The sequence below is a fragment of the Balaenoptera physalus genome, assembly GCF_965194825.1.
Source record: "Balaenoptera physalus genome assembly, chromosome: 2".
NCBI classification, from domain to species: domain Eukaryota; kingdom Metazoa; phylum Chordata; class Mammalia; order Artiodactyla; family Balaenopteridae; genus Balaenoptera; species Balaenoptera physalus.
The window spans coordinates 13,429,771-13,454,144 of record NC_138883.1 but is presented as its reverse complement, the minus strand read 5'-3'; the positions used below and the strand labels follow the sequence as shown (position 1 = coordinate 13,454,144).

General features: G+C 36.1%; 1 protein-coding gene and 1 pseudogene across 3 annotated transcripts in view; one reads left to right on the top strand and one right to left on the bottom strand.

Annotated features, from left to right (window-relative positions):
• Nucleotides 1-24,374, bottom strand: part of RPS6KA5 (ribosomal protein S6 kinase A5) — a 183,614-nt gene that overhangs the window by 41,942 nt on the left and 117,298 nt on the right. For both annotated transcript variants that reach the window (XM_082451268.1, XM_082451269.1), the window contains one exon: nt 2,444-2,527. In XM_082451268.1, the coding sequence (XP_082307394.1) occupies nt 2,444-2,527 (84 nt within the window). The remainder of the gene's footprint in view (nt 1-2,443; nt 2,528-24,374) is intronic.
• LOC309655761 (protein FAM136A pseudogene) lies at nt 2,534-16,933 on the top strand (annotated as a pseudogene). Its single transcript has one exon. The product of its transcript is annotated as a protein FAM136A pseudogene (transcript).

Here is a 24,374-nt window from a genome sequence, read left to right as displayed (position 1 = left end):
TTTTACTTAGGTTAATTAAAAAAAATTTTTTTTTAAATTAAAGTATGGTTGACTTACAATGTTATGTTAATTTCTGCTATACAGCAAAGTGATTCAGATATATATATATATATATAATTTTTTTATATTCTTCTCTATTTGGTTTATCACAGGATATTAAATATAGTTCCCTGTGCTATACAGTAGGACCTTGTTGTTTATCCATTCTATATATAACAATTTGCATCTGCTAACCCCAAACTCCCAATCCATCCTTCCCTATGCCCCAAAAAATTTTTTAAATTTTAAATAAATTTTTAAAATTTTAAGTAAGGAAAATCTTTGGACTTATGATAGGGGGAAAAACGTACCCATCAGCATTTTTATTAACTATTCAGCTCCAATAAATATGAAATTTCTTAAAGCCAAAGAACGAAAATGAAAAAAATCCCATCAAAAGATGTTATTTTTTCATAACCACCTATATCAATTCCTCTTATGGAACCAATCACATAAATCTAGCAGTCTTCACTTTCTGGGAGGTATGGAAAGACTGAAAATAATATAAAATAAAATGTGATCTACACTGGAAAACAATTTATAAAAGCAGTTACCTGAACTGAGAGCATAGCAAATTATACAGAATTTAAAGAATCTTGATATATTGAAAATTAGTTCCTTTACAATTAGGCAAATCAAGATTTCAATAATTTTTGGATATATGAGCTTACACCAATGAGAAATTAACTGGTGCTAAAATTTTAAACTCTCTGCTTCCAAATTTCAGAGCCAAGATTTCAGAGAGATGATGTAAAGTTTGTGAGCCTAGAGTTATTTTAAAGAAAATACATAACAATAACATATAAACTAAATCAGTAATTCAATTCTTTTATTTATACAAGCAGCTTTACTGCCATCTGAGTCAGGACCCTTACAACGTTGGATCTGAACCATGCTCGTAAATTAATACAGATCTATAATCAGATTCCTAGTCACGGACTGAAACCAATACCACACAAACTTGAAGAACTCCTAAGGGCTCGTAAATGCACGATTAGTCATTAGCAAGGAGACCACCGATTCTCCACTGTTAAGATATTCCTACTGGGGACTTCCCTGGTGGTCCAGTGGTGAAGAATCCGCCTTCCAATGCAGGGGACGTGGGTTCAATCCCTGGTCGGGGAACTAAGATCCCACATGCCACAGGGCAACTAAGCCCATGTGCCACAACTACTGAGCTCACATGCTGCAAACTACAGAGCCCATGCGCTCTGGAGCCTGTGCCACAACTAGAGAGAGAAAAAAAAACCCCACACGCCACAACTAGAGAGAAGCCCGTGCGCCACAATGAAGAGCCCGCGCCACAACAAACGATCCCACATGCCTCAGCGAAGATCCCGCATGCCACAAACTAAGACCCGACGCAGCCAAAAAAAAAAAAAGATATTCCTACTGTATATGTGAGATTTTGAAAGGGGATGAGGAAGATGGGGAGATGAGGAGCAAAATAATAGTCAGAATTCCTTATTTGGAGAACGTTATTAATAAAGCATAAGTGTTAAGAAAGAACTGAACAAATCTGTACCCTTTAATACAGGAAGAAAAAATATGTGACCTAGATTTTATAACTACTTAGAAAGCCTCATCTACAATCTTCATTTTGCACATACAAAGGGAAGTGAGGAGGGAAAAAACTGAGTTTTTTAGAAGGCTTAGGAAAACAAACTTAGACTATCCTGAATGCAGAATTGTTTTCTTTCTCCAAGGATTGTCACAATGGTTTTTTCTGTTGAAGAGGTAATCAACAACGTTTCCAATATCACTACAAAGTTAAAAGCAGAAATTGAGAATAAGAAAATATGAGAGAGTCCCTTTTTAAGGATCTCTTACAAAGCAAATTATCGACTGAAGGTGAAATAGTTTCCATATGTTTTTCTAGCAAAAATCAATAATGCCAATAAGCACTTCCATAGTCATTCAGCATGACTCCAATGGGGACAATGTGCATTGTTTATGTATTCATGACACCTCTGCATTGTACTGTGGCCCAGGTGTGTTCTAAAAGGCCAGGTCACACGCAACAGACAAAGGGTGATTTCTGTTTTAAACAGGGTTACAGTGGATGCTTTGCTCAAGACATGATACTTTTAACGGAAATAAAATAAAAATTATTATTTGAAGAATTAGTCGATTTTGAGATTTCCTTTAACAAGAGTATTATTCTATAAAACAAAATATTATCCTCATCAACAAAACCTGAAAAAAGGGAAATCTAGAATGTCCTAACCTTTCCATTATCTTTTTTCCTCCAAAAGACTAGATATCATAATATGTTCGTGTATACAAAGCAAAGGAAAGGTAAAAAAATGAAGATAACACCAAAAAGAGGGCCTAAGTTATTAACCAGGATTCTTAATATACATTTTATAGAGATATATCAGGAAGTGTCAAAAATAGAACATACCTTGTCATGTCCTGAATCTCCCCCTCTGACAATATCTGGTGCCATGTATTCAATAGTTCCACAAAAGGAATATGCTCTTTCAGCCTTAAACAAACAATCAAACAAAGAAAAAGGGATTTGATTTTAAGCTCGTATGACAAGTGACAAGAAGAGAGAGTTAATACTACACGGCAGTGTTGAGATACACCACAGTAGCAAAGTAGTGGTAGAAGCTACTTGACAGACCTTCTTCTCACCAGGACAGACCTATATATACACATCTATACAGTATGAGGTAAATGGGTGAACTTTTTAAGCCCTGAAACTCTACTATCATCCATCCGTCCGTCCGTCCAACCATCCATCCAGCCATCCATCCATCCATTAATGAATCCACTCATTCGCTCTTCTTTTTTTCTGTGTGTGTATATATTTCAATCACTGACTTCTTTAACTGTTCTTGTAAGTGCAAATATTCCTAGTAGTGTGAATGACTTTATTTCCAGATCGGCAAGATTGGGAAAACATTGGGAAACCTGAAGGAGAAAGGAAGATCAAATACTAAGAAGGGAAACAGGGAACCCAAAGATGAAAAAGGATGAAAAGAATTTTTCCAATCTTACCATCATGTTTAAGTTTGGCACTGCCGATGGTGGGTTTAAGTGATGATGAGCAGAACTGTCTTTTAAAAAAAATACTGCCTCTTAAAGACAGTTGTTTCTCTTTTGTAGAACTTTAAAAAGGGCTAATTTAATATATCAGCCTAAAAATTAATCTTAAGAAATTAAGTAATTAAAAAAATGACCAACTGTGTCATATCTCAATGTAATAAGGAGAAAAAAATATATGAATTGTTATGCAGATATATTAAATAGGGGAAAAATAATTCTTCTTTAACAATGTACATTCATATGGCTATATCTAAAATTTTAAAGGCACTTTGGTGCCATTAAAATATTTTACAAAACTATTTTAGAGGAAGCTTTTCAATTTACACTTTATTCTTCTTCTACCAGCAAGGTTTCAAGAAAAATAAGCATTCTTTTTATTCACCAACTTTAAACATAAAGAACACTACCCTAGCAATGTTATAGAAGTGGTAGAAGGCCCTAGTTTTATTGGCTGAAAGTTCAGCCCAGAGATAATGAATGTAATGAATTTATTTAAACCCTGTGATAACAAATGTATTAAAACTACTTAATTATGATATATACAGCTCAATAATTTTACATAAATAAATATATAATTTTATATAAAGAAAAATAAAATTAATATGGTTTATGACTTACTTCTTTCTTTTTATGTACTATATATATTGAAAGATTACTATTCCCCTAGAAACTAAAAGAAATAATCCAGTTATGCTTAGATCTGCAGAAAATTTTCTTTCTTGTTACCTGGCAGAATAATCTCATTGAACAGCTATGATAAACCATATATCAAATGTCATTATCTCTCTGCTTCATCACTTCAGTACCAAATGCTAATTTTGTATCAAACTACTGGAACGATTAAGGCTAAATAAAATTGATTTCATATAAATTTGCATATAAAAAGTAATGAATAATTTTAAACATTTTGTTAGACATGTTTAGATTGAAAAAAATATGTGAATGCTTAGGAAGCATTCATTTCTTCAATGAATTATTAAAAAAGAAATACTCCAAAATTACTTTTTAGTGGGATGGGGGGAGTGGGAGGGAGGCTCCAGAGGGAGGGGATATATGTATACATATAGCTGCTTCACTTTGTTCTACAGCAGAAACTAACACAAATTGTAAAGCAATTATACTCCAATAAAAAAAAGTATATATAGCAAAAACAAAACAAAACAAACAAAAAAGAATGTGTATGAAGTAAAGCCTGGTCATAGTTTGAAAATCTAAAAAAAAAAAATTCCCAAGCTTCATAAAACTAAATATGTAGTGTTTTTAGTTAATACACTATTTATTATGCAATAGCCCTTTATAGGATATTAAGCAAAAATCATTATATAGCTGACATAAAGAAATACATAAAAATTGCTAAGTCATAGTATTTATCATTTGATCTCATCTTTCTTTGTGAATTCCAGTCAACTGCTTTAGTTAAAATTAATTAATTTATTGAAGTATAGTTGATTCACAATGTTTCAGGTATACAGCAAAGTGACTTGGTTATACATATATACATATGTATATTCTTTTTTAGGTTCTTTTCCATTATAATGGTTATTACAAGATATTGAATATAGATCCCTGTGCTATATAGTAGGTCCTTGTAGTTTATCTATTTTACGTACAGTAGTATGTATCTGTTAACCCCAACTTCCAAATTTATCCCTCCTCCCCCTTTCCCCTTTGGTAACCATAAGTTTCTTTTCTATGTCTGTGTCATTTGATCTCATCTTAAAAGATATCTTTAAAACATATCCTAAATCAAGTTTAGATATATTGAAAGAAAATAAAAATAATTCTCCAAAATGGTTTATGAGTAAAAAGATTGCAAATTTTGATTTAATGCTTTTCTAGATTTTTATTTATTTAGAAAACGAGACTTTTTAGTACATATAAATTTTCATTTCTATTTATAGGCATATCTGTGTTACAAGCCACTTTGGAATAATGCACATTTTCTTTTAAGTATGCGATAATGATTAAATTTTACAACTTGAAAGTCATGAAAATCCACACTCTCTTCTTCAAAATACTAGATATTCATAAGTTTAGTGTAAAACCGGTAAGAAACATATGGATCTTATTGATTACTGTGGGAAAGATCTGATAGTCACCACCACTTTCCATGTCTCTTTTTTTTCTTTATCTGACAATGAGAACTATGCAACGATGCAGTTCAGTTCTCCATTGTCTTGACTTACAGGAAGCTCAGAACCACATTAAGTCCTCAAAGATATTTCTTCTACCTTCTCCGTGTGATTTCTGAGCTTTTTTAAAATTCACTTTAGCTTCTCTGTTTTTTGGGGGGGAGGAGGGAGGGACGTAGGTAGTGTCTACGTTAATAAATAATTAAGAGATAATTATTTATTTTATAAAAATTCCAAGAGACAGCAAAATTAAGCTTAAGTGTTGGGAAGTTCCAATCCCTGAGGAATAATAGTAAACAAAGACAAAGTATTTCTTAAGTCTCTCTGTTATTTTAAAACATTGCCATTTTAGCCTCTTGCAATTCTGTATATGCTTCTTCTTCCTCTGCCCCAAATGGAAGTGTTACTCCCTCCGAATTCTAACTTTTAGTGTGTCAGTCTCAATTTTCTAAGAGTTTATCTTCTATTGTAAAAAATAGCCCCAATTTTAACTTTTGAATTTGTGTTTATCTGCCTAGGAAGATGCATGTTATCTAGAGCAGTGGTCCCCAACCTTTTCAGCACCAGGGACCGATTTCATGGAAGACAATTTTTCCATGGACCAGGGGAAGGGGGGGAATGGGGGGATGGTTTAGGCAGCAATGCAAGCAATGGGGAGCGATGGGGAGCGGCAGATGAAGTTTTGCTCACTCGCCACTCACCTGCTGCCGTGTGGCCCAATTCCTAACAGGCAGCGGACAGGTACCCGTCAGCGGCCCGGGGGTTGGGGACCACTGATGTAGAATGTATGCAGAATGCCTTTCAGATAATTGTACCCAGAAGACAAACGGATGAAGTATGATAGGGGAAGGTCTCTGGTGGGGACAAAAAAGATTTCAAGGTAATATGTTATGAACTATGATATAAAAAGGCTAGGATAGCATAGCTAAACTCTATTATGATTATTATTTATTAAAAATTAATATTTTTCTCAAGGAGACAGGCAATCAGCCAATTTTGCAGTTAAGTCCATACTATTTTATAAGCAACATTACTTATTAAACACTACAGTGTTAAAAGATTGTGAAGGAGAATTTAATTGAATGTGAAAATAGTAAAAGCAGTGTGTGCACCATCCTGGCACATAATACGGAGTATTCTTGTGTTTAAGTATCAGCTGATCAAGGAGGCTTCACTGTGCCTTAGAGAGAAAGATCAGGTAACACTGGACAAAAAACTGGTTTCCTTCTAAGGAAGAATCCAAATAGGAACTCAACTGCCAAACCCTCAGGCATTACTCAATAAACACGAGATTAAATCATGCCTAGCTTTTATTTGCCAATGTTTTATCTTGATCTTATCTGCTTATGATATATAGATTAATTTGTGAGTGAAATGTAAAATTACCAAAGAAATTTTTATTCCCCCATTCTGTATTTTTTCCCATCTCAATTTTGACAAATCTCACAACAAATATCCAAATGTTGGATTTTTAAGAAGAAATATTGCATTGCTAATCATCCAAGTCTATGCTCACAAGACAGAAAGGGGAATCCCTAGGTGCCAGCCACAAAGAGGATGCTGAAAACCAGAGGTACCCATAGGACCTGGGCCGCGGCAGCACAAAGGAAAGGAAGGGAAGTTTCAGATCCTAGCAATCCAGAAGCTTGAATTTCAATACTTTTATAAGGACAAAAGATGAGGCCCTCGGCTCTAAAGAGGCGGACTGGAATTACTACTCTTGTGTAAACCTTGGAATCTAAGAAAGCTGAACTCTCAGTGAAAGCAAAGTCTAGAAAAAATAAATTCACCCAGTAGCCCAGGTTTGTTTCTGTCTGAGCCCTAGATTTAAAAACAAACAAATAAATGTTCCTCTTGTGGAATCAAATCCCTAGGCTTGTGGCTCTTGTAGATTTGGGACCTAAATTTACTCTTTCCTCCATAGTATGGGAAAGTGAGAAAATCTGGTCCAACATGGTGACACTCTGGAACATATGACAGAACTAGAGGAATTCCCACTACTTAGCTGCCTCAGGATTCACACAGATAAAGCACTGAAGTCTCAAAATTACAAATTAGTGAACTATACTGTGCAAACAAAACAGAAGAATTACTTGAAATACTAGAAAAGCAATCTAGAAAAGGCCTAGTATGTTGTAAAAGATGAAAGACATAAAGGAAAATATCCATAAAACAATATAGCAGCATAGAAAAGACTAGAATGATATGAAAGAGAATATAATAGAACTGTATAAATGAAAAAATACAATAAAAATAGGCAGACTAAACAGACTAGACACAACTAAAGAGAATCTGTGAAGTATACGACATATTTGAGAAAATTATCCTGAATGTTGCGAGAGTCCCAAGCAGACTAAATAAAAATAGTTCCATGGGTAGCAAATTTCTATTTTTTAACTTGAGTGGTGGTTATAAGAGTGTTTGCTTTATAGTAATAACTCACTAAGCCATATTTTCATTTTGTTTTTGTGTTTTATTTTACAATAAAAAGATACCAAAGACAAAAACCTAGTCCATTCCTAGGTATGTTCATATCCAGCTAAATTATCACTGAATATGCAAGGCAAAATAAAGGCATTTTAACACAAAGAGTTTACTATTCATTGATCCTTGTTTAAAAAGACATCTAGGGGCTTCCCTGGTGGCGCAGTGGTTGAGAATCTGCCTGCCAATGCAGGGGACACGGGTTAGAGCCCTGGTCTGGGAAGATCCCACATGCCGCGGAGCAGCTGGGCCCGTGAGCCACAATTACTGAGCCTGCGCGTCTGGAGCCTGTGCTCCGCAACAAGAGAGGCCGCGATAGTGAGAGGCCCGCGCACCGCGAGGAAGAGTGGCCCCCACTTGCCACAACTAGGGAAAGCCCTCGCACAGAAATGAAGACCCAACACAGCCATAAATAAATAAATAAAATAAATTAAAAAAAGAAAAATTCATTGTTAAAAAAAAAAAGACATATAAAGGATGCACTTCAGAAATAAACTGAACTCACAAGAAAAGAGTAAGATGTAAAAAGCAGTAGTGAGCAGAGAAAACAGGTAAACGTGAGAAAATCTAAACAAGGTTTGAATTTATAAAATGAAAATAATAATTACACAATAATCAATCTGGGAAATATAACACAAGATGGGACTAAAATAATAAGTAACAGTAACATATAAAATGAGATGGATAACTGAAGCTAAAACATTCTAATGTTCTTGTAGTGGTCATGACAATCACAGACATAATTGTTAATTTTAGACTCTGTTAAGTCGGTATACAGGCACACCTCGTTTTATTGTGCTTTGCTTTTTTTTTTAAAATTTATTTATTTATGGCTGTGTTGGGTCTTCATTTCTGTGGGAGGGCTTTCTCTAGTTGTGGCAAGCGGGGGCCACTCTTCATCGCAGTGCGCGGGCCTCTCACTATCGCGGCCTCTCTTGTTGCGGAGCACAGGCTCCAGATGCGCAGGCTCGGTAATTGTGGCTCACGGGCCCAGCTGCTCCGCGGCATGTGGGATCTTCCCAGACCAGGGCTCAAACCCGTGTCCCCTGCATTGGCAGGCAGATTCTCAACCACCGTGCCACCAGGGAAGCCCTGTGCTTTGCTTTATTGTGTGTTTATCTGTGTTTCGCAGATATTGTGCTTTTCACAAATTGAAGATTGTGGCAACCCTGTGACAAGCAAGTCTATTGGCACCATTTTTTCCAACAGCATTTGCTCACTTCTTGTCTCTGTGTTATAGTTTGGTAATTCTCGCAGTATTTCCAACTTTTTCATTATTATTATATTTGTTGTGCTAACCTGTGATCAGTAATCTTTGATGTTACTATTGTTATTGTTTTGGGGTGCCATGAACTGGGCCCATATAAGACAGCAAACTTAAATCGATAAATGTTGTATGTGATCTGACACCAACTGGCTGTTCCCCCATCTCTCTCCCTTTCCTCGGGCTCTCCTATTCCCTGAGACACAACAATATTGAAATTAGGCCAATTAATAACCCTACAATGACCCTTAAGTGTTCAAGTGAAAGGAAGAGTCACACAGCTCTCACTTTAAATCAAAAACTAAAAATGACTAAGCTTAGAGAGGAAGGCATGTCAAAAGCCAAGGAGGCCAAAAGGTAGGTCTCTTGCACCAAACAGTTAGCCAAATTGTGAATGCAAAGGAAAAGTTCTTGAAGGAAATTAAAAGTGCTGCTCCAGTGAACACATGAATGATAAGAAAGCGAGATAGCCTTATTGCTGATATGGAGAAAGTTTTAGTAGTCTGGATAGATCAAATCAGCTACAACGTTCTCTCAAGTCAAAGCCTAATCCAGAGCAAGGCCCTAACTCTCTTCAATTCTATGAAGTCCTGAAAGAGACGAGGAAGCTGCAAAAGTGAAGCTAGCAAAGGTTGGCTCAGGAGGTTTAAGGAAAGCTGTCTCCGTAACATAAAAGTGCAAGGTGAAGCAGCAAGTGCTGACATAAAAGTTGCAGCAAGGTATCCAGAAGATCTAGCTAAGATAATTAATGAAGGTGGCTACACTAAACAACAGATTTTCAGTGTAGACAAAACAGCCTTCTATTGGAAGAAGATGCCACCTAGGACTTTCCTAGCTGGAGAGGAGAAGTCAGTGCCTGGCATCAAAGCTTCAAAGGATAGGCTGACTCTCTTGTTACGGGCTAATGCATTTGATGACTTTAAGTTGAAGCCAGTGCTCATTTACCATTCTGAAAATCCTAGGACCATTAAGTATTATGCTAAATATACTCTGCCTGTGCTCTTTAAATGAAACAACAAAGCCTAGATGACAGCACATCTGCTTATAACATGGTTTATAGAGTATTTTAAGCCTACTGTTTTAAGATCTACTGCTCAGAAAATAAGATTCCTTTCAAAATATTACTGCTCATTGACCATGCACCTTGTCACCCAACAGCTCTGATGGAGATGTACAATGAGATTAATGTTATTTTCATGCCTGCTAACACAGCATACATTCTGCAGCCCATGGATCAAGGAGTAATTTCAACTTTGAAGTCTTATTATTTAAGAAATACATTTAAGGCTATAGGTGCCATAGACAAGTGATTCCTTTGATGGATCTGGGCAAAGTAAACTGAAAATTTTCTGGAAAGGATCCACCATTCTAGATGCCATTGAGAACATCTGTGATTCATGGGAAGCAGTTAAAATACCAACATTAACAGGAGTTTGAAAAAAGTTGATTCCAACTCTCCTGGGGGACTTTGAGGGGTTCAAGACTTCAGTGGAGGAAGTATCTGCAGATATGGTAGAAAAAGTAAAAGAATTGGAATTAGAAGTGGAGCCTGAAGATGTGACTGAATTGCTGCAATTTTATGATAATATTTTAACAGATGGTGAGCTGCTTCTTAGGGATGAGCAAAGAAGTGGTTTCTTGAGATGAAATCTACTCTTGGTGAAGATGCTGTGAATATTGTTGAAATGACAATAAAGGATTTAGAATGTTACATAAATTTAGTTTATCAAGCAGTGTCAGGATTTAAGAGGTTTCCAGTTTTGAAAGTTCTATTCTGGGTAAAATGCTACCAGACAGCATTGCATGCTACAGAGAAATCATCTGTAAAAGGAAGAGTCAACTGATGAGACAAACTTCACTGTTGTCCTATTTTAAGAAATGGCCACAGTGAGGTCAGCGTTCAGCAGCCACCACACTGATCAGTCAGCAGCCACCAACATCGAGGCAAGATCCTCCACCAGCTAAAGGATTATGAGTCACTGAAGGCTCAGGTGGTGGTTAGCATTTTTAGCAATAAAGTATTTTTAAATTAAGGTGTGTACTTTTTAAAAGACATAATGCTATTTATAGCATACTTAATAGACTGCAGTTTAGCATAGACATAACCTTTACATGCACTGGGAAACCAAAAAGTTCATGTGACTTGCTTTATTGTGGTGGTCTGAAACTGAACCCACAATAACTCCAAGGTATGCCTGCATAAGTTAAAAATTTCAGGGTAATAACCACTCAAAGAACAGATATAGAATATATATAACTTCTAGACAACTGGGAAAATGAAATAAAGAAATCTTAATCATTTAAATAGAAGAGAGGAAAGAAGGGGAAAAAAGCAAAGAGAAATGATGATAAAGAGAAACACACAGCAAGATAAGAGAAATAAATAAAACTATATCAGCAGTCATAATATACAGATTTAACTCACCAGTTAAAAGATAGACACTCTCTGGATCAAAAACAAAATCCAGTTATATGTTATTTACAAAAGGCACACCTAAAACATAATGACAAAGAAATATTGAAAGTAAAGAGATGGAAAAAGATATATCAGACCAGCATTAACCAACAGAAAGCTGGAATATCTTTATTAATAGCAGGAAAATGAACTTTAAGGCAAAAAAAAATTATTAAAATTAGGCAGGGTCACTACATAATAATGAAAGGAACATTTCACTAGAAAATAACACTATTCCAAGACTAACACAATCAAAAATTTTTGAAGAGCCTTAAACCACATAAAGCAAAAATGGTGAGATTTCCAAGAAGAAACGGACAAATCCGCAATCATAGTGGGCACTTTAACATATCTCTTTTACAACTGACTGATCAAGCAGGAACATAATTGGTGAAGCTATGGAAGATATGCATGATGTTCACGAAAATATATAAAATTTGATATCTAACAGTTAGAGAATGACTATACAGTCTTTTCAAGTATTCATGGCACATTTACAAAAATTAACCAAATAATAGGTCACAAAGCAAATCTCAAAAACCACAGAAATAAAACCATATATGTTTTCTTGTCCAAACAGTAAAACTAAAACTCATTTACAAAAAGATAGCTCAAAAATCCTATATACATGAAAACTTAAGAACCCATTTCTAAATAATTCATGGCCCAAGGTAAAAAACCACAATAAACAACAGTAAAAATGCTATATATTATAACTTGCGAGATACATCTAAAGCTGTTCTTAGAAATTCAGTTTTATTAAAAAAAGAGTGATTAAATATTAGTGAGCTGGATGTCCAACTCAAAAGTTTAATAAAAGAATACAAAAGAAACTAACAGAAAGTAAAAGGAATGAAGTAATAAAGGAAGATCATCAAAGAAATAGAAAAATTGAGAGGCTTGATAAAACCTGTTTCTGGAAAAAGACTAATAAAATGGACAACTCTCTAGCAAACTGAGCAAGAAAAGAGGAGGAAAGTTACACATCAGTAATATTAGTCATTTAAAAGGAAACATTACTACAGTTACAATACAGATTAAAAACTAAAGCACTTCTATGAATAATATGATGCCAAAGAATTTAAAAACAAAAATATAACATTTTCTATAAAAACATAACTTACCAACATTGACTCAAGAAAAAATTGAAAACCTGAATATAACTAAATATTTTTAAAAAATTAAATCAGTATTTGAAAAGCCACTCATATGCACCTAGAAGGGAAAAAAAAAAGAAAAAAATACACCCTCATAGCTAGAAGTGCATTCAGAGGAAACCTTCAGAGGAACTGTCTATCTTATATAAACTATTCCAAATTACTTTCATGATGTTAGTATAATCATGATGTCAAAATCAGACAAATACAATATTAGAAAGGAAAATTACAGGTCAACTTAGACAATAAAATCTTAAATAAAATATTAGCAAACAAAATCCAGCAATATATTAAAAATATATGTCACAGAAAGTAAAGTTTATTCCAAGAATTGAAAGATGGTTTAACATTGAAAAAGAAAATAACCTATTAATGTAACTCACACCACTAGGTGATTAAAGAAAAAACCATAAGAATTTCCTTATATCAATATACTAAGAATATAATTTATCTATCAAAAACCTAGAGCAGATACCATACTAAATGGTTAAAACCTAAAACACATGGCCTTAAAGTAAAAAGCAAGGATATATACATATAAAACTTAGTAGACAGAGCAACAAAACCAAACCAAACCACACATCCCCAAACACACACAAAATAAAAAGTATGAGAATCAAAAAGATACAAAGCCATCATTACTTACAAATAGTAGTTCTGATTTTTCTTTTAATATAGTAATCTACATAGAAAATCCAAGTGAATCTGCAAATTAGTGGAACTAATATGAATTCACCAATATTGCTATGTACAAGATCAACAACATTCCTATGCTTTGCCAAGAAAAACAGATATTCTAATTTTTGTCAATAGGAACAAAATAAGTTAATAGAAATAAATCTAATAATATATGTATAAATCATTACAAAAATTAGAAAATATTATTGAAAGACATAAAAGACAAGGAAATAAATGGGAAAATATGAATATTTATGCAAATTTGTGTTGTTAGATTCAATACCCAAAGATCACAGTTTTCTCCAAATTAATTTATAAATTCAATACACACTGAGGAACAAAAGACCAAGAATAGTAAAGACAGTGAAGAGGCAGGAGGAAGGTCAGGGGAAATAAGGAGAGAATGACAGGATACGAGTGAAGAGGGGAAAGATCTCACCTTTCCAGATTAAAGACATACCGTAAAAGCTATGGCCCTTCAGATTTTTCAGTTTTGACTCAGGGAGAGGCAAGCAGACAAACAGAACTGAATGAAGAGCCTAGAAATAGACTCACAAGCATGCATAGGAATTTGGCATATGACAAAGCTGCTTTTCAAATCAGTAGGGAAGGGATTAACTGACTATTCAATGAATAGTTCAGTCAACTGGGTTATCTATATAAAAAGAGGAAAAAATAAGATCCCCACCTCACACATATATATAAATTAATTCCTAATAAATTAAAGATTTCAATATGCTAATTTCAAAAAGAAAACAAAAGAGAATATCTTAGTTCATTGAGACAGGAATGGATTTCATTTTAAAAGATTCAAAGAAATCAACAACTTAACTTTACACCTCAAGGAACTAGAAAAAGAAGAATAAACTAAACCAAAAGTTAGCAGAAGGAAAGAAATGATAAAGATTGAAGCAGAAATAAATGAAACAGAAAACAGAAGAACAACAGAAAAAAATCAGCAAAACTTAGATTTTTGAAAAGATAAAACTGACAAACTCTTGGCTAGATTAAGAAAAAGAGAGAGAAGATTCAACTAAAATCAGAAATTAAAGAGAAGACCTTACAAGAAACTGAATTATACCCCAACAAATTGAATGATTTAGAATGGATAAATTTCTAGAAACATACAATCTACCAGGACTGAATCATGAATAGAAAATTTGAACAGACCCATAATCAGTAAGGACACTGAATTAGTAATCAAAAATCTCCCAACAAAGAAAAGGCCAGGACCAGATGGTTTACTGGACATTCTTAAAAAACATTTAAAGAAGTAGTAGGACCATTCCTCCTCAAACTTTCCCTAAAAAACTGAAGAGAACACTTCCAAACTAATTTTATGAGACCAACATTACCCTGATACCAAAGCCAGGGAATGATACTACAAGAAAAGAAAATTACAGCCCAGTATCCTTGATGAAAACTGATGTAAAAGTCCTCAGCAAAATGCTAGCAAACGGGGGGTGGGCTCCAGCGCGGGAGTCCATGTGGGTGCCAGCGCCGTGGGGAGCAGCACGGGGCGGGGGGGGCGCCATGGCAGAGCTGCAGCAGCTCCGGATGTAGGAGGTGGTGGACTCTGGTGAAGAGTCTGGAGAGAGAACATCCGGAAGATTCAGGGCCTCATGTTCCGGTGCAGCACTGGCTGCTGTAACGACAGCCAGGCGTCCATGCAGCAAGTGCACCACTGCATTGAGCACTGCCATGCACCTCTGGCTCAAGCCCAGGCCCCGGTGACCAGCGAGTTGGAGAAGTTCCAGGACCGCCTGGCCGGGTGCACTATGCATGGCAACGACAAAGCCAAAGATTCAATAGATGCGGGGAGTAAAGAGCTTCAGGTGAAGCGGCAACTGGAGAGTTGCGTGACCAAGTGTGTGGATGACCACATGAACCTCACCCCAACCATGACCAAGAAGATGAAGGAGTCTCTCGTCCACTGGGAAATAGATGTCTGCTATTGGCCACCGGGGCTGAAGGCAGGAATGTATTTAAAAAGAGGAATGGGGATTTGGGTTTTCTAAGGAAAGTTTATGAATGAGGAAATTAAGGATGGCAGCAAGTTTAAGGCCTATGTCACTTGCCTCTGGACACTGGTTCCTTTGTGTTTGAATCCTAGAAAATGAAAAAACCTGGTGCTAAAATTTGGGTCAGAGATAGCACAGGAGAGTTTTTGTGAGCCTGAATTTCATGTGGCCAGGGCTTATCCTGGCAACAGGGAGCCTCCCTTGTACCAAACCAGAGCCCTCCAAGGTACCAGATTCTCTTAGTACACAGATACCAACAGGCTGGCAGGTTCATCTGACCTGCTTATGATCTGGTGGAGTGTGAGGAGAGGTGTTTCTATTTGTTGCCAACCTCCTGTTTGCCAGAAGGATCACTACAACATTTTCCATAAACTGGAAATAAAACAAAATCCATGAGGTCACTAATTTAGAAGGGGAAAGGGGGCTTCTGGGGATTTGTTTTGCTTGGTTTTGTTTTATATACAAGGGCATGAAGCTACTTTAAAGATGTAGAGTTGGGAGAGGTAGTTTGGATAAAAACTTTGAAAGGGTCCTTTCTGGCCATCAAGATGTGGAAGCACATTTCTTAAAATTCTCACACATTACATCTTTCAGCCTGGAGACCCTGCAAAAATATAAGAAGCGCTATCACACTGGTAGGGGAACCAAACCTTCCCTCTAACTGGCAGCCATGATGGGCCCTGAGGCTGTCTGCAGCAGAGTCAGCCGAGTGACAAGACAATCTTGCAGTAACACTCACCCTTGAAGGGAAAGGGGATTTTGACTGTGCTATATGCTAGTATTCAGGAATGAACAGCGAAAGGGAATGTTAGCTGCTTAATTAAGAGAGTTATGAAATACTGGCTTTGGAAAAATCTGGTTTTCATAAAACAAAATAGAACGAAAGCCTAAACCCAGTATTGCTTACTTTGCCCCCTGTAATAACAGAGCTCTGTTGAAACGATCCCTTGGCAACACGAAGGTCAGAGGAGAAAAAGAAAGCAACTCAGGCAAGCTGTGACTCCTTTAGAGCAAAAAACAGGACAGCCCTTCGTTACCAAATACCACTTTTGCGACACGCGTTGTTCTTGCCCCAGTTCTGGCACCTTATCGTTTTATCAAGGACCTCGTTGTGTTTTTACCAACTTATTACTTGAAATGATAATATAACCTGTCTGTTTGCTATTTCAGGACTGTGATATATTTTCCTAGTGGTTTGGTTTTAAACATAAATAAGACTTAATTTTTCTTGCAAAATAAAAAAGTGCTAGCAAACTGAATTCAACAGCACATAAAAAGGATTATACACCATGACCAAGTGAGATCTTGGAATGAAAGAATGGTTCAAGATTCAAAAAATCAATCAATGTAATACACCACATTAACAGAACGAAGGACAAAAACCACATGATCATCTCAACTGATACAGAAAAAGCATTTGACAAAATTCAATACCTTTTCATGACAGAAAAAAAACACTTAACAACAAGCTAGGAATAGAATTAAACTACCTCAACATAACAAAACCATGTATGAAAAGCCCACAGCAAACATCATACTCAGTGGTGAAAAACTGAAAGCTTTCCTCTCAGATGAGTAACAAGGTAAGGATGCTCCCTCTCACCATTGCTATTCAACATAGCGCTGAATGTCTTACCCAGAGCAGTTAGGCAAGAAAAAGAAAGAAAAGACATCCAAATTGGAAAGGAAGAAGTAAAATTATGTCTGCTTGCAGATAATATGATCGTATATGTAAAAAACCCTAAAGATTTCACACAAAAAAACCCCGTTAGAACTAATAAGAGAACCAGCAATATTACAGGATACAAAATCAACATACAAAAATTAGTTATGGGACTTCCCTGGTGGCGCGGTGGTTAAGAATCTGCCTGCCAATGCAGGGGACGTGGGTTCAAGCCCTGGTCCGGGAAGATCCCACATGCCACAGAGCAACTAAGCCCGTGCGCCACAACTACTGAGCCTGCACTCTAGAGCCCTCAAGCCACAGTTGCTGAGTCCACGTGCCATAACTACTGAAGCCTGCACGCCTAGAGCCCATGCTCTGCAACAAGAGAAGCCACCACAATGAGAAGCACGTGCACCGCGATGAAGAGTAGCCCCCGTTCACCGCAACTAGAGAAAGCCCGTGTGCAGCAATGAAGACCCAACACAGCCAAAAATAAATAAATAAAATAAATTAATTAAAAAAAATTAGTTATGTTTCTATACACTAACAATGAACAATACCAAAAGGAAATTAAGGGGGAAAATCCCATTTAAAATAAGCATCAAAAATAATAAAATACTTATAAGTTAACTTGACTCAGGTGTCAAAAGACTTGGACAATTAAAATTATAAAATACTGTGAAAGAAATTTAAAAAGACACAAATAAATGGAAAGACACCTCATGCTCATGGACTGGAAGACAGTATTGTTAAAACGTCCACACTATCCAAAGTGATCTAGAGAGTCAACATAATCCCTATCAAAATCCCAATAACTTTTTGCAGAAATAGAAAAAAAGATCTTAAAATTCATATGGAATCTCAAAGGATTTGAGATTAATAGCCAAAACAATCTTGAAAAAGAAGAACAAAGTTGGAGGTCTCACACTTCCTGATTTCAAAACATATTACAAAACTACAGCAATCAAAACATTTTTGACTTAAATAAAGACAAACATACAGACCAATGGAACAGAATAAAGAGCCCAGAAATAAATCTTTATGCACATGGTCAAATGGTCTTTGACAAGGGTGCCAATGGGGAAAGGATAGGCTCTTCAACAAATGATCCTGGGAAAACTGAATATTCATACACACAAAAAAATAAAGTTGGATCTTACCTTACCCCAAATACAAAAATTAACTCAAAATGAACTGAAGATCTAAATGTAAAACCTAAAACTATAAAACTACTAGAAGAAAACATAGGGGGAAAGCTTCATGACGTTGGATTTGGCAGTGATTTCTTGGGTCTGACGCCAAAAGCACAGCACCAAAAGCAAAAATAGACTAATGGGTCGACATTAAAATTTAAAACTTCCTTGCATCAAAGGAAACAAGCAAAGTAAAAAGACAACCTACAGAATGGGAGAAAAAGTTTGCAAACCATATATCTGATAGGGGGTTAATAACCAGAATATATAAAGAACTCCTACAACTCAACAACAAAAGAGCAAATAAATTTGATTAAAAAATAGGCAAAGGACTTCAATAAACATTCGTCCAAAGATGGTATACAAATGGCTAATAAGCATATAAAAAGATGACTCAACATCACTAATCATTACAGAAATGCAAATTAAAACTATGAGATATCACTTCATGCTCATTAGGAGGGCCACCACAATCAAAAAAGCAGAAATAACAAGTATAGGTGAGGATGTGGGGAAATTGGAACACTTGTGCTCTGTTAATGGGAATGTAAAATGGTGCAACTTCTATGGAAAACAGTATGAAGGTTCCTCAAAAAATTAAAAATAGAATTGTCACATGGTCCAGCAATTCCACTTCTGGGCATATATGCAAAAGAATTGAAAGAATGATCTCAAAGAGATATTTGTACACTCATGTTCATTGAAGCATTATTTACAACAGCCAATAAGTGAAAGCAACTCAAGTGTCCATCAGTGGATGAATGGATAAACAAAATGTGGTATATACATACAATGAAATATTATTCAGTCTTAAAAAAAGATGGAAATCCTGTCACATGCCACAACATGGATAAACACTGAGGACATTATCCTAACTGAAGTAAGCTAGTCACAGAAAGATAAATCCTGCATGATTCCACTTATATTAGGTATCTAAAATAGTCAAACTCATAGAAACAGAAAGAGGAATGGTGGTTGCCAGGGGCTAGGAGGAGGGGAAAATGGGGAGTTGTTGTTCAATGGGTACAGAGTTTAGTTTTGCAAGATGAAAAAGTTCTAGAGATCTGTTGCATAAAAAATGTGAATACAGTTAACACTACTGAACTGTACACTTAAAAACGATTAAGATGATAATTTTTACATTATGTGTATTTTGCAACAATTTAAAATTTTTTTAAAGATTCAAAGAATATAAATCTTAAGAGATTGGTAAATTTGATTACATTAAAATGTCAAATCTGATAATGGCAAAAACACCATTAGTCACAGTTAAAGACAAGTAAAAGATCTGAAAAACAAATTCACAAAATGCATAATTATCAAGGATGGGTAGCTGGAATATTTAAAGAACTCCAACAAACCAATAACATCAGAAAAAAATTGCAACACTGTGATAGAGAAAACACAGAAACATAAATGTACCTCAGAAGCAGAATGGATAAATAAACTAGATAATTCATATAAAAGAATATTATAGAGCAGCTAAAATGAATGAAACAGATTCCTATTTATCAGCTTGAATAAATTTCAAAAATAAGTCAAATAAAAAACAATCTGCAATATAATATGCCATTTATGAACATTTTAGAAACATAAGCTAACAGTATATATTGTTTATGGATATAATATATAAAGTAAGGATACTAAAACAAGATTAAATTCAATCCACCATCCACTCTTTGCCTGCACCTGTGCTGCTAAATGTAGTTTTAAGAAAACCATTTTTTCTATATTTGTGGCTGACAATATATCTATCCCCAGTCTCTCTCTTCTTAGGTTTAAATTGAGCCAATGCTCAATTTTCAGTCCGTGTCTTACTTGACCTAACAACAGTATTTGATATAGTTGATCATTTATCATCCCTGAAACACTTCTTCACTTAGCTTCCGGGGACAACACACTTGCCTGTTTTCTTCCCAACCTCCTCATCCCTTTTTCTCAGTCTCCTTTGCTGGTTTATCTTCCTCTCTTGACTCTCTTAATGTTGGAATAACTAGAGTTTATACCTTTGTCGTTTTTTCTTTTCTATCTATACTTACTTTGTTGGTATTCTCATTCATTTCCGTGATTTTAAATACTACTTATATATTGGCAAATTCCAAATTCCTATCTCTAGATGAGACTTCTCTCCCAAATTCCAGATTCATATACCCTACTGCCTATTAAACATCTCTGTACGTCTAACAGACATCTCAGACTCAACTGGTTCAACTGCACTCCTCCACCCACCCAAAACCTCCCCATCGGCATATTAGTTGACAGCAACTTCCTCCTTCCAGCTGCTCTGGCCCCAAACCTTGGAGCTACCGTTGATTCCTCTTGTTCTCTCACACCCCATATTCAAGCCATCAGGAAATTTCATTAGCGCTAATGTCAAAATATATCTAAAATCTGACTATGCCTTCCAACCTACTCTGCTACCCCATGGTCTAAATCAATGCCATCTCTTTCTGGGGTTAATGCAACAGCTTCCTAACTGGTCTCCAAGTTTCCAGATTTGTCCCACTACAGGACCATCGTGCTTGGCAAACAGTATCTTCTTAGATAGCTCAGGCCTTGTCACCTTCTACGCAAAGCTCTCCAGTGGCTCCCGTTTCACGCGGAGGACCCACAGTCCTTACAATGGTCTCCCATGCCCTGCACGATCTGCACAGTCCTTCCTCCAGATGACCACCTCCACGTCCTTCTTTCCCACTACTCTATCCTCACTCACTCTACACACCCACACTTACCTCCTTTTTGTTCACAAACAGCCCAGGCATACTCCCACCCGAGGGCATCAACACTGGCTGATCCCTCGACCTAGAAATCTCTTTCCTGGATATTGATACGGCTCATGCTCTCTCACTTCCTTCAAGTCTTGACTCAACTGTCACCTTCTTAGTGAAGCCTTTCCTGATCACCTGATTTAAAAGTCCAAGCTGCTCTCACCCTGCTACTTCCTATCTCTCTTTCCTACTGTACTTGTCTTTGTGTCAATTACCATTATCTAACATATTCCATACATATTTTACTTGTTTATTTGTTATTATCTGCCTTGGGGGGGAAATTTTTGTCTATTTTGTTAATTGCTGGATTCCAACACCTAGATAGAACAGTGCTTGGATCACAGTAGATGTTCTCTCAATATTTGCTGAATGAATGGGAAAAAACCACAAATTGTCCATAACTGTGTATGTGACTAGTGGGTGCACAGATTCTGCTATACCATTTGCTGTATTTTTATTACATTTGAAATATTTTATAATATAAAACATTTAAGAAGAAATTTGGAAAATATAAACATTTATTAATCACATTTATGCAATGTTAGTATTCCAGGGTGTCTCTTGATAAATTCCCCTTATGGGTTTGAAAGTCCCTGACACTTAGAAAATAGATTAAAATAATCTATTTATAGGTTTATATATTCTGTTTATAGATTAATATATCCTATATTAATATAGAATATGACTGCTAAATATAGTTTTCAAGTAAATTAAAAGTATATTTAACATAATTTGAACAAATGGAATCTACAGTAGAAGTTTCTCTGAAAAGAATCTCAATTCAAAAGTTGTCCCTGCTAGCCCTGTGATGTAATTTACATAAAACCTGCCCATTGAACTTGTGCACTGAGCCTGCCTTAAGATAAGAAATAGTATATGAATAAATCTTACCTGAGCCAATAATTTCTCCCATAAGAAAAGTTATAAAGGGATCTGTGAGGCAGACACCTGAGGACAAAGCCATCTCTGCCGCCCTCCCCCTCCTCCTGTCCAAGGGCAGGGGATCTGCTCTGATATCTGGTGGAAAAAACCTTTACAAATGGCTAAAGCGTTATGTATTAGTATCTGAATATTGTGTAATATTGTTTGAGTAGAGGAAAAACAGGGGCCACAGAAGAACCCTCTGACTGGTTTCTAGGTCTCCTACTTTCCCAGCACTTCCATCTCAATATTTACCTTAAAATAACTAGAATTAACCCAGAGTCATGCTTTTGGCAAATGACTGATAGGAATTATTGACAGAGACTTAACAGGCTCTTCAGGAGCACATGCAAATGAACAGAATCGTGAATAGATGTCAGTCACTACGGATCCATCAGGAAGGGAGATGGACGAAACTAAAAAGCTGCCTTAGAGAGTTGGCTTGTCTGATTCCTCATGCAAACAGGCTCTTTATGGATCCTGAACCTCACCTAGGCATCCTGAGACACGCACATTGTAACAGCAGAATCCTGCGAATGACATTATAAACTAGGCATTTATTAGACAAAGATGTAATCTAAAACTTTCCTACAAACAAGAAAATTATGGGAGAATAATTTAAGATTCTCATTTGTATGTTTTAATTTTACTCATAGTAATCTGAAATCTGAATAGTACCTCTTTAAGTGGAAACTGGTATTTACATTGTGTTTTACACTTTAAAAAAGTACTTTCATGAGCATTAACTCATTGCATCCATATGAAAATTGTATAAATTAGATATGACAAATATTATTTTACAGATGAAGAAACCAAGACTGAGAGGAGTTAATGACTAAGTGACTTGCCCAGTGTCACACAGCCAGGAAGTGGAGAACCGAAAAAGATCCTCTAACTTCAATATGCGTTCTTTCCACTACACTAAAATGCCTCTTCTATGTTCAAAGAATTAATTAATGAATAACATTATCTGAATGGAGCAAAGATTGCATTTTTCTATTTTCTGGAAAGAAAAATCCACAGGCCTTTTCCTTTTAAGTACAGCTACCATGGCAGTGAGTTATAATTAACTTAGCTACCTCTGTTTTAAATGTTGGGATGTTATTTTTCTTCTAGTTTTATTTATCTACCTGAGAATTCATGTTAATAACCTGTTGTGAATTTTTTCAAATGCTCCATGTTAAATTATGAAAACATAGAATGCATATACCATAGTTAAGTATAGGGGAATTAATAACACATGAATGTATCACTTTGACATTATTTTCTTATAAATAAGAACAGATGCCCTTTTTAGAAAAGTGCCTTTAAAGTCTTCAATGTTAAAATCATATATCCAATACCTAGCAGACTCACATTAAGAACTCAACAAATGTTTGCTGAACTGTATTCTCAAAAAATCTTATGAAAAACATATATCAGTGTGCAGATATTTAGAAATGTCTTCTTTTATTCTCAGAATTACAAGGGATTTGTGAAATTATGTGGTTGAGAAAAGAACATATCAGTAAAAGTATCAAATTTGTATAGTGTTCATTATCATATAAAAGATTGTTAAGGCTTCTAAAATAAATCAATTTTATCCAGTATACAATTTAGTTTAGCAAATTACAATCTAGAAATAATTATATGAGGTAATGATGAATACTTCTAAAATCTAGGCTCATGAGGGCAAGGAATTTGTTTCTTTCACCACTATATTTCTAGGGTCTAGTACAATACCTGGCACATAGCAGGTACTCAATAAATATCTGTTGAATTATTAAATTAACAAATATACAGAGAGATGAGTAGTACACCATGAGTAGAAACTTCAAACCTGTCTAAAAAGTAATTCCTGAAAATTAAATAGAAATATTTCCCAGATCAAATGACAGCAGAATTTGTAATACACAAAACTGTGATAAACTGAAAAAGAAGCAGATTTGGGTGGGGGAATATTAATTCAGGTTTGGAAATGCTGGGCTTGTGTGATCTATGAGAGAGTCAAGGGGAGACACACTAGGGGCATGTTTGGGTCTGGAGCCCAGTAGAGCGGTCAGGGTTGGCCATGTATATTTGGGAATCACCAGCATACAGGGAGAGAGTGCAAGCATAAAAAGAGAAGAGTACCTAGGACTGAACTGTGAGGAGCCCTCAGGTAGAAGAGAAAGAGCCTACAAAAGACACTGAGAGAGAGAAGGAAAGGCAGGGGAGCACGGTGTCACAGAAGCCAGGGTGAGACGCAATTTCCAGTTCAACACTACTAGGTAGTCAAGTAAGGTGAGGACTCAAAAATACTTAAAATGTGGGCTTCCCTGGTGGCGCAGTGGTTGAGAATCTGCCTGCCAATGCAGGGGACACGGGTTCGAGCCCTGGTCTGGGAAGATCCCACATGCCGCGGAGCAACTGGGCCCGTGAGCCACAACTACTGAGCCTGCGCGTCTGGAGCCTGTGCTCCGCAACAAGAGAGGCCGCGATAGTGAGAGGCCCGCGCACCGTGATGAAGAGTGGCCCCCGCTCGCCGCAACTAGAGAAAGCCCTCGCACAGAAACGAAGACCC